General features: G+C 34.6%; 1 protein-coding gene across 1 annotated transcript; it reads left to right on the forward strand.

Annotated features, from left to right (window-relative positions):
• Positions 1 to 4,166: 4,166 nt before the first annotated feature.
• CLEC4E (C-type lectin domain family 4 member E) lies at positions 4,167 to 9,106 on the forward strand. Its single transcript, XM_036252125.1, has 6 exons — positions 4,167 to 4,423; positions 5,191 to 5,283; positions 5,889 to 5,978; positions 6,916 to 7,055; positions 7,689 to 7,804; positions 8,750 to 9,106. Exons 1-6 carry the CDS (start codon positions 4,387 to 4,389, stop codon positions 8,937 to 8,939), a joined length of 666 nt encoding a protein of 221 aa, XP_036108018.1. The 5' UTR covers positions 4,167 to 4,386; the 3' UTR covers positions 8,940 to 9,106.
• The last annotated feature ends 6,512 nt before the right edge of the window (positions 9,107 to 15,618 follow it).

A 15,618-nucleotide genomic window follows, 5' to 3' on the forward strand; every position in this document is an offset into this window, starting at 1 on the left:
TCAGAGAGACCAGTTTCGGTTCCTGCTAAGGACACGTACCTCTGTTGCAGTTTGTCCCCAGTCCTGCTTGGGTTGTGTGGTTGGGAAGTCACTTGATGTGTCCTTTTCACATCGGTGTTTCTCTCTCTCTCTTCCTCTCTCTCCCTCCCACTCTATCTAAACAAAAAATAGAAAAACGTCCTCAGGTGAGGATAAAAAAAAAAATTATATATATATGGAAATTTGGGGTAAAAACTCTTGTGTATTTCAATTATATGTGTAGAAATAAATAACCACTTATAAAACAATAAAATTGTATTCCTATGTCACTCCTTACATAAAATAAATTTCAGTATTATTTTATAATATTGATGAATAATTAATCATCTTGAAGAGCAGATATCCTTTCCAAGCACAGCATGACAGAGAGAAGTCATAAGGGAGGTCTTAATAAATTTCCTACATGAATATATAAAAACTTCTATACCATGATTAAGCAAATAAAGCCAAAACACAACAAACTAGGGAAAATATGTCCCACATATTTGAATAATATATGGATTATTTTGAAGTATGCTAAGTACTTTTACAAATTAGTAAGAAATAGATAAAACATACCCTCCCCAAAATGATTGAAAGATATGATAGTTTCTATGAAAATAAAGACAAATTAAACTAAAAGATTAACTTCATTTATAATTAATGAAATGAAAAAACAGGTTGAGGAACTATATTCTGCCTCTCAGATTGTATATTTTAAAGTTTGATAATGCCCAGGGTAAGGGTTTAGGGAAACCCTCATGTTATAAGCTTTTAGGTAAGCATATAAGTTGGTAAAAAAGTCTTAGATGGCAATATATTATTATCTATTATAAATTTTAAACATATGTATCTTTTAATGAGGCAATTCCACTGTTAGCCATTTATCCTGTGACTGTAATCAAGCAGGTACACACAGAAAATTCGCCTGTGACTCTAGGCTACCTGATCAACCATAATCTACATTTTCACAGAGGCTCCAGCCTGTGGCTGTGGAGGGCCCAATAGCTGAATGTCTACCTGTAGGTCATTTCCAGAATTCCTGGACTTGTGTGTGATATTTGTTCATATAATCACACAGATGATCATCTTAATTAATCAATGTCAGTAATACAACCTTAGCATTCATTTGAATTTATTTTTAATATGTGTATATTGGTTTAAATACAACAAAGCATTTGCCATATAAATTGGATCAAATAATTTCTTTACATGATTTATAGATTGAAATGCTATTAAGTGCTATGAAATATAAAGCTATATATTATTGAAATTATAATAAAAATTACCTTCAGACAAAATCTTAAATTAATTTTTATATCCCAGAATGTTATTCTGTGATGAAGCCTCAAACCAAATATTGATTTTAACATTTGGCCATGTATCATTGAGCCAAAAAATGTGCACTTGCAAATATGTATAAAGGTAGTCATTGCCTCATTTGTTAAAGGGGGAAAAAAGCTAGAAATGATTTAAATGTCCTTCAGAAGTGTGTGATCTATAAATTATGGAAAATTTTAAATAATGGTATTAAGAAGATAGATGTCCAAATGCATTGATTAATGTAAAGGTAATTTTCAAGATGTAAAAGTATGTATGGTATGATCCTATCAGTATAAAAGTGGATAAACAATATATTATACAAATTGCATTTGATATAAGCTTAGAAAATATCTAAAAATATATATAAAACTCACTAAGTGTGGTTGACTTTAGAAGAGTGCCCTAAGGATAGATGGGAAGTTTTTTACTGATCATATGCTCCTATAATTAACCATAAAAATATCACTTTTATAATTTGGTAAAAAGTGATAATATGAAGGATAAAATTATATACATATTTTGGCTGGTAAAATATTATCTGTTTATTCATTATTATTATTATCTAGTTAATTGTATATTTTTAAAATTTATATAATTGTTTATTAATATTGATTATTGCTGGTTGATCATAATAAATAAATGACTGTAGTCATTATGATTCATCATTTCATAATTCATATAACATTCACTAGAGAATTTCTCTCCTTTTACTGGTCAAATGCCATTTGCTGATAATATACATATTAAATATGTTTATATTTTATAATTTATGTGTATAATTTTTAGACATTTTATTTTATTTTATTATTATTATTTTTTTTAATCCTCACCAGAGGATATTTTTCCATTTTTTTGTACAGATAGAGTGGGAGGGAGAGAGAGGAAAGGAGAGAGAGAGAGAAACATCGACATGAAGGGACACATCGAGTGGCTGCCACCCGCACGACCAACCAGGGCCGGGGACAAACTGCAACCAAAGTACGTGCCCTTAGCGGGAACCGAACCCGGGTCTCTCCGGACCGCAGGTCGACGCTCTAACCGCTGAGCCAAACTGGCCAGGGCAATTTTTAGACATTTTAAAATAAATCTATATAACTGTAGAATGGAGAATGCACAGGAAATTGACCAATGTGTTGAAACAATAAAAGTCCCTTTGAAACAAGGGTATTTCCTAACATGGTTTGGGGATTACCAAGATATATATGCCTCCTAACACTTGTGAATTTAAATCAAGCGAGTACAGTTTGATCTTATTCTTAAGTATTTTTAAGAAAGGAGATGAAACATTATAATATCTACTAACCTTCCAGAAAAGCATATTCTAATATCTAGCTGAAGTTGCTTCTGACATTCAAATTCATTTCTCCTTATATAGACTATACTATAAAACAAAAATCCTCAAATAATTGTTCAACTGAGATGGAGCTGTAAAATAGCCTAGTAGCCAGCACTCTGGTAAAAGAAATATAAGTACACAAATCTAAATTGTCCATTTTATTTATTTTCAATTAAATTTATTGGGGTGACATTGGTTACTAAAATTATATAAATTTCAAATGTACAATTCCATGATACATCATCTATATATTAAATTGTGTATTTAACACCCAAAGTCAAATATTCCATCACCATATATTTGACCCCCTTTACTCTGTACTAATCCCCCTTTCCCTCTGGTATACCACACTGTTATCTGTGTCTATGAGTTTTACTTTGTTTGGTTTTTCTTATTTTTTTTTCATCTGTTGCTTTCAGTATTATATTTCACATAGGAGTGAAATCATATGGTTCTTGATTTTTTTCTGTCTGCTTATTTCGCTTAGCATGATATTCTCAAGATCTATCCATGTTGTCACAAATGGCAGTATTTTACCTTTTTCTATGGCTGAGTAGTATTCCAGTGTATATGTACCACATCTTTTTTCCCAGTCATCTACTGAGGGATCCTTCAATTGTTTCCATGTTTTGACCACTGTGAATAATGCTTCAGTGAACACAGGGGTGCATATACCTTTGAGAATAAATGTTTCCATTTTGGCTGGTTGATATGCAGAGAAAGAGTTGCTGCCTCACATGGTAACTCTATTCTCAACTTCCTGAGGAACCTCCATACTGTTTTCCACAGTGGCTGTACCAGTTTACATTCTCACCAGCAGTGAATAAGTTTTTGTTTTTCTTCACAACATCTCCAATGCTTGTTATTACTTGTCTTGTTGACAATAGCCATTCTGACAGGTGTGAGGTGGTATCTCATTGTAGTTTTCATTTGCTTTCCCCTAATAGCTAGTGAAGTTGAACATCTTTTCATATACTTGTCAGTCATTTGTATGTCTTATTGGGAGAAGTATCTGTTCAGATCCTCTGTCCATTTTTTAATTGAATTGTTTGTTTGGTGTTGAGTTTTATGAGTTCTTTACATATTTTGCATATTAACCCCTTGTTGAAGCTGTTCAAGAGGTGCAAATGAAGGATGAAGAAAAAACATAAAAGATTAAAAGAAACTCACATTGCTACATTATAAATATTTACACTGTGTACTCAGCTCTGTGCAAAGTGCTATGAAGATTTGGAGTTTGTCTCCTTTTCAGTTAACAATTGTGTGGTAATAAAGACCAAAAGTAAGACTGGGAGTGCAGAGGTGGGCCCCATGAGCATTAGGGAACATTGAGGGATGAGTAAGGAAGGCCTGAAAGAAAGCAGACAAATTTTATCCACCAAACAAAATAATATTTTTGAAGTCACTTGTATTTCCCCATGATCAGCCTGCTTTTGTACTTACCATTTCCTCTTTCTTTATTTTGTTGTTGCCTAGAGTGAGGAGATTGACTATTGCCCAGTAAACTCCCTGGTCCTCCTTACACAAGAAAGGAAATCCTGACTTGAACACACAAGTCAACGTTCTTGTCTTGAGGTTGAACTTCCTAAAACGCAAATAAAGTGTTCATTCTCCAAGACTCCTTTTCCTTGAAACTTACCAACAAAATACTCTTGCACTCAGAAACTGAGAAGAGAGAGGAAGAGGGAGAGAGAAAAAGAAAGAAAAAAATGAATTCACCCAAATCTTCTGCATCACAGAGCACAGGTAAAATTTGCAATTCTCTTTTTTCTTCGATAGATTTTTTTTTTTTTTTGGAAGAGGTGATAAATGTGTTGAAGGACAGGACTACAGAAAAGCATACAGTAGAGTAAAAGACGAGAGGAGAGAGAATAAAACAGAGGAACATAAAAGAATGGTTCGAAGAGTATATGCTATACTGGGAAGGTCACTGGACTTGAGTTCAGGGAGAACTACCAGACTGCTATTTCTACCCTCTCTGTGATTCACTGTGTCCCATTGGGCAAGACACTTCACTTCTCTGGAACTCAATAAGATGTGTATTGGGAAGGAAGGGGGAGATGAACTACTAGATAAATTCAATGTTTTATATGACTGATTTACTAAGGGCTTGAAAAATAAGGCTCTAAAAAGAGGAGAGCATGAGAGAGACAGAAACAGAGAGGGTCAGAGGGAAGAAGATAGGGAATAAAGGGGGAACATTGCACATCTGTTCAACTTCATGAGTCAGTCTTAAAATTAGTAATGGATTACTCTAGTGGTTCTAAAGTGTGGTCCCCAGAACAAGCAGTATTAGCAGCTCCTGGGGACTGGTAGGTTCCATACAGCCCTAACTGAATTCTTAACTCTAGGGTTAATCTGTGTTTTAACCCTCCAAATAATTTTGATATATAGTGAAGTTTGAGAATTACTCAATATAGACAATGCAAGTGGAAGGAAATATGTAAGGTTTAATAAGAGTTTATCATGCCTCTTGCTCAGAGAAGATTGACCATACTTGTGTCTTTCTACAGAGAAAGGATGCTTCTCTTCCCAAGTGTTCTTATGGACTGTTGCTGGGATCTCCATCCTCCTACTCAGTGCCTGTTTTATCACTAGATGTGTTTGTAAGTTCTGAAGGTTAAACTTAATCTCCATAGTGAATATTAGAAGTAAATTCTTTCTTGCTGCCTGTAAGTTCTCTTCCCCATTAAGAGTATTTATATTCCACTTTTCCCTCTATTTCCAGGTTATTCCCCAAACCAGAAACACCAACTAGTATAGCACTGTTACCAAATTTCAGTGACCTCTAATGTATTTTTAATGATAGACATTTTTCATCTGCTTGGTGGCCCTGAGTCCTCCCTTTTGTACTCCTGTTATTCATTAGTGTAGCCTTTTCTATGAAATCCTATCCATAGACATAACAAATCACTTTTTGGAAAGATGGGTAGAGAGGGTTAGACATGGCATAAGAGAGAATGTAATAGATTTGTTTTCTCTGGGCGTTTGGCCCTGAAATAAAGTATATTTACTTTTATAAATTGGGAAAACCATAAAATTTAAATTCACTATTTTTTCTTTAAGTAAATCTCAATGCCTCTTCATACAGAAGGAAAAGTAGATAGTAAGAACATATAATAACTGTTGGCACTTTTACTATAAATACAAAAATGATAAATTTATTTTATCAAAAGAGTAATCAACATTAACTGTGTCCCTGTCCTTACAGTGACTTATCACATCTTTCAACTCTGTGGTGAGAAAAACTTCCATTCGTATGAAGAGTTCATGGAATTCTCTTGCTACAATAATGGATCAGGTAGAATATTCCTCAAATGTGAACATCAATGTTTACATATAAATATACACTTTTTGAATCTAGATTAATTTTGGGATAAATAAAATAGCTGGAGTAGGTCCTGTTTTTCACAAACAAAATGTAAAATCTTGCCTGTACTGTAATAGAAGGGTGAGAAGCTGGTTAAGAAGACAGGGAATGCAATTAGCAACGGGGCAGGAAATCTTGGAGACATTATAGCAGACTTTTAGTATACATTTGAAGCATATATCTGAACAGTAAATCTAGAAGTGGACAGTGTTATCTCCAGGAGTTCACTTTTTTATTATTACTATCCATCACCTGCTTCCAAAATGAAGTACAGGAAAAGATGTATAGAACAGGGAATTTGGAAATACCTCAGAAATGTACTTTTTATGCTCCTATATATAGTTCTATTCCAAGTCTTAGAAAAGGGCAATATGGGCTATAATTTCTTCACCATTAAATTGAGAGAGACTGGACTATTTATTTTTAATAAAGTGTAAAGTCTTCTATTCTATAATTCTATGAGATTTAGCTCATCTGTACAACCAGTTTGGAGATTTTGTTGAGCATACATACTTTGGGCAACATGAGAGATGGTTACTTAGAGTTCACTCAGATAAAATGCATAACTTTCTCTGAATTTGGCAGTGTAAGAATAGATAATTTCTTCGCACCTATATCAATAGCATAACAGATTGATAGTATATATAGTATATCTAGAAAATAAGGATTATGTCTCAAAAGATAAGAATATTGTTTGTGTTTACTAACAGGAATTATTTAAAGTCTTAGATAGTAAGGTGGGGTGGGGAGTGTGTGAACAAGGAGTCCCAAGGCTTCTGACAATAAATGATAGACTTTGGGGCCAGATGAAACTTTCGGTTTTCTTACTTATTTCATATGTGACATTCATGGAAAACTCTCCTCGTAGGTTGCTGTCCATTGAACTGGGTACATTTTCAATCTAGCTGCTATTTTTTTTCTACTAACACCATGACCTGGTCAGCAAGTGTAAAAAACTGCTCAAGCATGAACGCTCATCTGGTAGTTATCAACACACAGGAGGAACAGGTAATTGAAGTACAGCCTCCCTGAGAGTCAGTGTAACATTCTCCACATGATCCTTCCCGTTTTCCATACATGTGTACAGTGTTTGGACCACAATTAATATTTTTAAATGAATATACTAAAATGCAGGTTATTCTTACTATTTCTGTAAGTCAATGCCTACTCTAACTTATTTTCATTTCTAGAAGAGCTAAATTAAAAGTCCATGTTTAGTTTCTTAGTAAGACAGAGAAAAGTGGTGTGGGAGGGTCCATTTTAGAATGACCATTATGTTTATAAACTTGTTTGAAAGAAAGAAGGCAAATAGTGTCCATTACCTTTAAGTTATGATTAATAATGCTTTGTGTTAATCTATACAGTAGATTTTGTTACAAATAACAGTAGATAAACTTTGAATGAATTATTGAGGAAATCCTTTGTTGAAGTTTTCTGTTCATTTAATTTAATGTTGTGTATATTTTCACCCAAATTTAAAAGATCAGAAGATAATTCCCCATCATGTTAATATTACAGGGTAATGTATCTACCATCTTTAGTCCAGATTCTACTTTATCTCTTTAAATAACAATTATCTTCAACATTTGCTTAGAATTGAAATAATTGATCTCCTAGTTTTTGACTGTGTATCTTCCATAGGAATTTCTTTTCCATGCAAAACCTAAAAATAGAGAGTTTTATATTGGACTGACAGACCAGGAGACTGATGGTCAATGGAAATGGGTAGATGGCACACCTTTCATGAAGTCTCTGAGGTAATTTCCTTCTTGCAGAATTTAACACTATCCCAAATACTAGAGTTAACCCATTGTTGAGGGGAGTTCTCAGAACCTCCTTCTGTTCTAATGAGATATATTCAGAACCATCCTATTGCTCTCATTTCCTAAGACTATCTCAAATATAAAGGGGAATAGATGAACATGAAAAGAGGAGTAGAATTGAATACAAATAATTTGGAAATGCAGCAGGGACAAAGTGTCTTATGCCCCAAACTGTAATAAATGAGACAAAAATAGTGCTTTGAGAAAGACAGATTCTCATGAAGTAAAAAAAGGGAACTCCCTTGATAACATCTCTTTTCTCCTTAATAATGGCTTTACAGCATTAGAACACAACATTTTGGGGTTTGCAAAGTTTTAATCTTACTCATTATCTCATTTAACCTAAGTTACCTCTTTCTGAGATATACTGGTATTATTAATTACACTTAGCATTTGAGGAAACTAAAGGTCAGGGTAACTTCAATCAGGTCTGAGAATATAGCCCACATGCACTGATACTTTTAAAAGTTGCTTCACTACAACACTGTAACACCATTGAAGTGTGCACCTAAGTTAATACAAACTCTGTGTAGAATAAAGGGAACCCAACGTGATGCAACATATGAGTGTAAAGAAAACAAATCATTCCCACAATGTCTCATTTGTGGTCTAGTCTATGAGGGAGCATGACAGAAAGGAAGGCAGAAAGATCCAGTTCAGCTTTACTACTCACAAACTCTACGACTTTGACAAATGGATTAGCTTTTCTGAGATCCCTTTTCGTTGCCAATAAAATGGAGATCATAACGCCTACCTTACAAAAGTGTTGTGAAGTTAAATGACAGAAATGTAAGTTGCGTAGTATATTAGGTCACCTTATCTCTTGTAGCTGGGATTTAAAATCTCCCATGTGGTTTGTTGTTTGTTGCTGTTTTCCAGCTTCTGGGATGCAGGGGAGCCCAACAACCTAGCTACACTGGAGGACTGTGCTACAATAAGAGACTCTAAAAATCCTAGGCAAAATTGGAATGATATGATCTGTTTCCTTAATATGTTTCGGATTTGCGAAATGCCTGAAAGAAATGTTTTGAACATAGAAAAGTCTTCAAGAGCAAAAGGCACAACTTAGATGTGTAAACGAGGAGGGACAAGAGCATGAATACAGCCACAACTGCAACATGAGAAATGCACGCATTGCACTTCAGAAGAACTTCACAGTGTTTGCTGCGTTGGTGTAAATAAAAATAACTAGTTTTGAATGTTATAATTCATGATACTGACTGAAGTGCACTTTTCTCTATATTTGTCTCTTAGGCCTTATTTTCAGAATTTACCAAGCAATTCTCTAGCAAATGCTGTGAGAAGAAAGGCATGCTCCTTTTGATATATTTGCTTCACTTGTGAGAAATTATATGAAAATACAGGAACAGAGCCCTAGCCAGTGTGGCTAAGTTGGTTTGAGTGTCATTCCATGCACTGAAGGGTCATGGGTTCAATTTCTGATCAGAGCACATGCCTTGGTTGCATTCCTGGTGGAGTACATAGACAACCAATAGATGTTTATCTCTTACATCAATGTTTCTCTCTCTCTCTCTCTCTCTCTCTCTCTCTCTCTCTCTCTCTCTCTCTCTCTCTCTTCCTTCCTCTCTTTCTCAAAGAAAAAAGCCCCGCCAGTGAGGCTAAGTTGGTTGAGCATTGTCCCTTGTACCAAGAGGTTGACAGTTCGCTTCCCAGTCAGGGCACATGCCCATATTGCGGGCTCAATTCCCAGTGAGAGGTGTGCAGGAGGCAGCTGATTGGTGTATCTCTCTCATCAATGTTTCTCTCTCTCTCTCTCTTTCTCAAATCAATAAAAACGTATTTAGAAAACTAAATAAAAGCAAACAAACCCCCAAATGTCAAGTTCAACACAAAAGGAGATTTTGGAAAATGCCTTTGAACAATCATCTGAATTCAGGCTCCGTGTCAACTCTTCTTCTTTCTAGCTCCGGAAAAGTCTGTATTTACTTCTTGATTTCTTATTGTTTTTACACGCTGCCCAAGCATATATCCTCGATGTGTTCTTTTGAACAAGGAGTAAGAAACATCTTCAAGTCATGAAACTTATTCTTTTGTTAATCTTTATTCTTGAAAGTATTACGGATGTCCCCTGTTTTTTCCCATCATTGACTCCCCTCCACCTAACTCCCTTCACCCTCCTGCCTTCCCCACACTATAGTCTATAACCATTGATTATGTACATATGCATGGAAGTTTTTTAGTTTATGTCTTCCCAAACCACCACCCCCCATCCTCTTTCTCTCTGAGGTTTGTCAGTCTGTTTCCTACTTCTATGTCTCTGTATCTATTTTGATCATTAGCTTATTTTGTTCATTATATCCTATAAATAAGTGAGATCATGCAGTATTTGTCTTTCTCTGGCTTATTTTGCATAGCATAATACTTTCCAGGTCCCTCCATGTCATCTCAAAGGGTCAGAGATCATTCTTTCTTACAGCTGCATAGTATTTCATTCTGTAAATGTTCCACAGCTTTTATATCCACTCATCTATTGATGGGCACTTAGACTGTTTCCAGATCTTGGCTATTGCAAATAGCACTCATATGAGCATAGGGGTGCATATATTCTTTCTGATTGGTGTTTCAGGCTTCTTAAGATACTTTCCAAGAAGTGGGAACACTGTCAAATGGCAGTTCCATTTTTAATTTTTTGAGGAAACACCATATTGTTTTCCACAGTGGTTGTACCAGTCTGCATTCCCATCAGCAGTATGCTAGAGTACCCTTTCCCCCACATCCTCGCCAGCACATGTTGCTTGATAATTTGTTGATGGCAGCCATTCTGGCAGATGTTAGGTTATACCTCATAGTTGTGTTAATTTGTGTCTCTCTGATAATTAGTGATGTTGAACATTTTTTCATATGTCTCTCAGCCATTTGTATGTCATGTTTGGAGAAGTGTCTATTCAGGTCCTCCACCCATTTTTTTTATTGGATTGTTTGTCTTCCTTTTGTTGACTTGTATGAGTACTTTATATATTTTGGAAATTAACCCCTTATCCAATGTATTGTTGGCAAATATGGTCATCCATATAGTGGGTTCCCTTTTCATTTTGATTCTAGTTTCTTTTGCTGTGCAGAAGCTTTTTAGTTTGATGTAGTCCCATTTACTCATTTTTTCCTCTTTCTTTTTTTAAAAAATAACTTTTCTCTTTTTTTTCAATCTTCAATTTTCTTTTTCTTTTTAATTTTATTTTTGTTACAGATGTTTCTCCTTTTTTACCCCATTGGCACCCTCCTCCCCACCCCCCCAGCCCTGTCCCTAGCTTTGTTGTCCATGTCCATTGGTTATGCATACAAGCATAAAAGTTCTGTGGTTTATCTCTTCCCTCCCCACACCACCCCCTCTTCTGGGGGTTGTCAGTCTGTACCCTACTTCCATGTTTTCTGGGTCTACCCTATTCCTCAGACTGTTATATTCATAAAAATAATTTTTCTTTATTGATTTTAGAAAAAGAGGAAGGGAGAAGAAGAGAGATAGAGACATTGATGAGAGAGAACATCCACTGGCTGCCTCCTGCATGCCCCCCACAGGGGATCAGGCCCACAACCTTGGCATGTTCCCTGACCAGGAATTTAACTGGCGACCTCTTAGTGCATGGGTCAATGTTCAACCACTGAGCCACACCAGCCAGGCTCCTTTGTTTCTCTTGCCCTAAGCTATATATCACTGAAAATTTTGCTATTAACTTTTATTTTACTAAATAATGGTCTCAAAGGGCAAGAATAGTGAAGCTGGCAGTTCAAATATGCCAAGAGAAACTGTGAAGTGTTTCCTTTAAGTGAAAAGAAAGTAATAGGAAAAAAACAAAATACACGTACACGTACACATACACACAAACACAGACACACACATTCAGAAAGGAATCGCACAACAAATGATGCTTTTAAAATATTGAATTCAATTTCACTTAAATTTGAAGAATTCTGAAACTTCAAGAATTTTTTAGGCTTTATAAGTTAGCACCCAAAAATTATTTTATGAAGGTCCCTCTGAAGTAAATAAACATTATGAAGAATCATGTAAAATGTTCTTCTTGCTCTTTGGTTTTCTCTTTTTCCCAATCCCCTTTTACCTTTTCCTTTCTTAACAATACAGCCTTAAAATCATTCATCAGATGGTGCAGAGCAAGGTAGCTTTTACATATGCATACATGTATGTACTGGGGTGAGGTTGGGGAGAGGGATGCAAAATTACCTTTACAGGGATTTAGAACCTGAGCTGGGTGCATCTGTGTAAGGGGAAGGATGGGGGCAGAAGGGGTAGTATGAGTATGGGGGGCCTATTGGATTCCAGAAACCATCTTGGTGAAATGACAGACTGCCCTAAAGTGTAAATCCTGAGCTAATTTGAAGATCTCAGGTGTCTAAGCCCAAGTAGGAGGACAAACTGGAAGAGTCACAGGACACACCGTCGGGTAAGGAAAGTCACAAGACCAAGCCCTAGCAGGTTGGCTTACAGGTCTTGCAACCAAGTTTTGTCCATAAAACGTGCACATTTAGTCATTTATTCTTGGGTATTTTTTTAGCTATATTGCTGCTGTAAATGTAATATTTTATATAAAAATACATTTTTTATAGTTTGCAGGTATTATATAAGAATATTGTTGATCTTTGTATATTGATCATTTATTCAGAAACATTGTTAAATTCTGCTATTTTTTTTAAACACTTTAGCTATAGATTCCTTATGTTTTCTATGTAGATAATATTATCTATATACTTAGCTATCCAGGACTGTGGTCACTGAACATTGAGCACTAGTCCTAGTTGAGATATGTTGAAAAATGTAACATACACACCAGATTTCTTTACATCCTTATTTGTTTAATGGTTTACACTATATGGTTTATTGATTTTATTAGATGATCATTAACCATCTCCTTTTAATATTACATATTAACATTTAAATATGTTAATGGTGAAATTTTAATATTAGTTACATCAATAAGTTTGTGTATTATGCACATACATGTATACCCAAATTCTTCTATAGGGGTTCTAAGCTAAAAAATGCTGTTTTCTGCAGACTCGTGATTCCCATGCTCAAGAGGCAAGCACATTCAACTCTTCAGATGTTTCTTCTTCCACTGCTTTTATGTTTCTAAATAGTATCATTTATATATTTTTCTAATAGTTTATACTATGATGCCTTGATTTAATTTTATATAATTTGATAATTTCCCCACATTAATATAAACAAGAATCTCTCTGTCTTTCTCTCTCTCTGTCACATACACATTTCCAATCCTCTGATATCATTATAATTTAATTTTGTTAAATAAATATTCAATTCCTAAATTATGATATATAAAGATCATTCACAGCTGAATTATGTATTGTATCATTATTACTTTTACTCTCAAGCACATTTTGCTTTTCATGTAACTATTATTGGCATTCATGGAGAAAATAAGCCTCTTGGAACTCTGATCTGGGATTGCTCTCAGGTATGTTCCACAACCATTATTTTGTTGGTTTTTATTACATAAGAAAATTTTTGTCATCTTAAAATTATTTCAAATTATGATGCATCAATGCAATAAAACACTATTTACTTATAAGGAACAAGGTATAAAACAGTAAAAAAGAAAAAAAGAAAAAACAGTTTCCAAGCTATATTGTTAAGTAAAAAATGCAAGATGTTTAAGACTATGTACATAATGTTTCCATTAGTGTAAAAAATTTTGGGTTATATATCTATATATGTTATTTAATACATAGAAACATACATGAAGATATAAAAATTGATCATGCAGTTACTCTGAATAAGCATTAAGGGGACTGGAGGTCAGGGTAGAAGAGATGTTTACTTTATAGTTTTATTAATGTTTTTACTGTTTGCCTTTTAAAACATCTACCACAGCCCTGGCCGGTTTGGCTCAGCGGTTAGAGCGTCAACTTGCGGTCCTGAGAGACCCAGGTTCGGTTCCCACTAAGGGCGCGTACCTCGGTTGCAGTTTGTCCCCGGCCCTGGTCGGTCGTGCGGGTGGCAGCCACTCGATGTGTTCCTTTCACATCGATGTTTCTCTCTCTCTCTCTGTTCCTCTCTCTCCCTCCCACTCTACCTGAACAAAAAATGGGAAAGTGTCCGCGGGTGAGGATAAAAAGAAAATAAAAAATAAAACATCTCCCACATTACTTTTTCAAAGATAAAAACAGTATTTAAATTTCTTTAAGTGTTTCAAACTATTGCCACAGTGTACTAAACTAATTAGCATTTATTTTTATGAAATTACTATCAGCTGTCTTAAAATACATTTTAATGAATAGGAAAGATGCTATGAGTATTGAGAACAGAATAAAAGGAACTAAGGGTGAAATCAGGGATACCAATCAGTAGGCCATTGCAATAACCCAGGTAAGGAGATGGTGACCTGGTCTGTTGTGGCAGCCATGGAGGTAACGAAAAATGATGTACACTTAGACGTATAAAATCACAAAGGGGTTATATTTTATTGACAAATGAATCTCTACCAAAATACAATTGTATACAAATAAAAATGAATAATATTAGCTATACAAAGCCTATTAGCATTTACATAAAGTTATTTCAACAAGTTTTTGTAGATTTTGTAGGTCAGTAAATATGGTAAACAAAGTCACTTAGCACTAGTTAAAATATCAGCTTCAAATGCAGACATATACACATATAAATGGAATCAATCAATCAAACACTAAGAGTCTAAACTCAGAAAATCACTAATTTGCAAAATACTCTTTTTAAAAATAGTGACAAGAAAGTTAGGTTAAAAAGCTATTGCTTGAAATGTTTTAGCTACATCCAGAAAACATCAGCAAATTGAGAATTTTAAGAATGACCACCACATTTTGTTGGTGTTGGATGTGACTGCTCCACCACTAATACTAAATAAATCACAAAAGCATACCTTTCAGTTGTTAAAACAAAGACTTCCTTGCTAGTTTGAACTATAGCTTTATAGCTCCAAAAAAACATGCTAACAATTTGCATAAGTGGGTAAAAGATATGATTCAAATTAAAAATAGAACACCAATGAAATGTTACTTCAAATAATCAGGAGCTTTTATCTATCTGTTAGCCAAGAGCCCAAGTCAGGCCCAGTAACTTTGCTGTAATAACAAAGAAAATGCATTTCACCTATTAGATCTAAGCCATAAGTCTGGCTCTCTCATGAGCTAGCAATGCAAAGGTAAGCTCTCTGGTTCCCGAGGTTTTCATTTCCTCATCTATAGAGCTAAAGGAGTTTGGTTAAGGTGGCCCTGTAAGGGATTTTCCCACTCAAAATTAATAATAAATAAATAAGTTGGCTTAAGACTCCCTGCTTTAGGAAGATATTTAAGATAGACTAAGAAGTGAATTTTTTAAAGGTAAATAGATATATTTTTCTACCTGTACAATGCCATAATTCAGAACATTCTATACTGTTGTTCAGAAAATATTTTTCTCATGAAATATCAATCTAATGACTGATACAACTAGAAAGTCTGAAAATAAAGCATCAAACAATAAAAATATTGTTTTAAAATTTTAAAAGATTTGTGATATTTGAGTTAAAAAATGGTGTACCACTACCAGTTGGAATATCCTACATTTAAATTTTTGTAAATTTAAGTATAGTTGGTATATAGTCTTATATTGGTTATATTCATTTCAGGTGTACAATATAGTGATTTGAGATTTTTATACCTTACAATGTGAATACTCCACTAAATTTTAAGAGTTAAGATTCACGGCAGAGGAAGACATAACTAAGACATTACACCAT

The sequence above is a fragment of the Molossus molossus genome, unplaced genomic scaffold (assembly GCF_014108415.1).
Source record: "Molossus molossus isolate mMolMol1 unplaced genomic scaffold, mMolMol1.p scaffold_m16_p_10, whole genome shotgun sequence".
Lineage (NCBI taxonomy): Eukaryota > Metazoa > Chordata > Mammalia > Chiroptera > Molossidae > Molossus > Molossus molossus.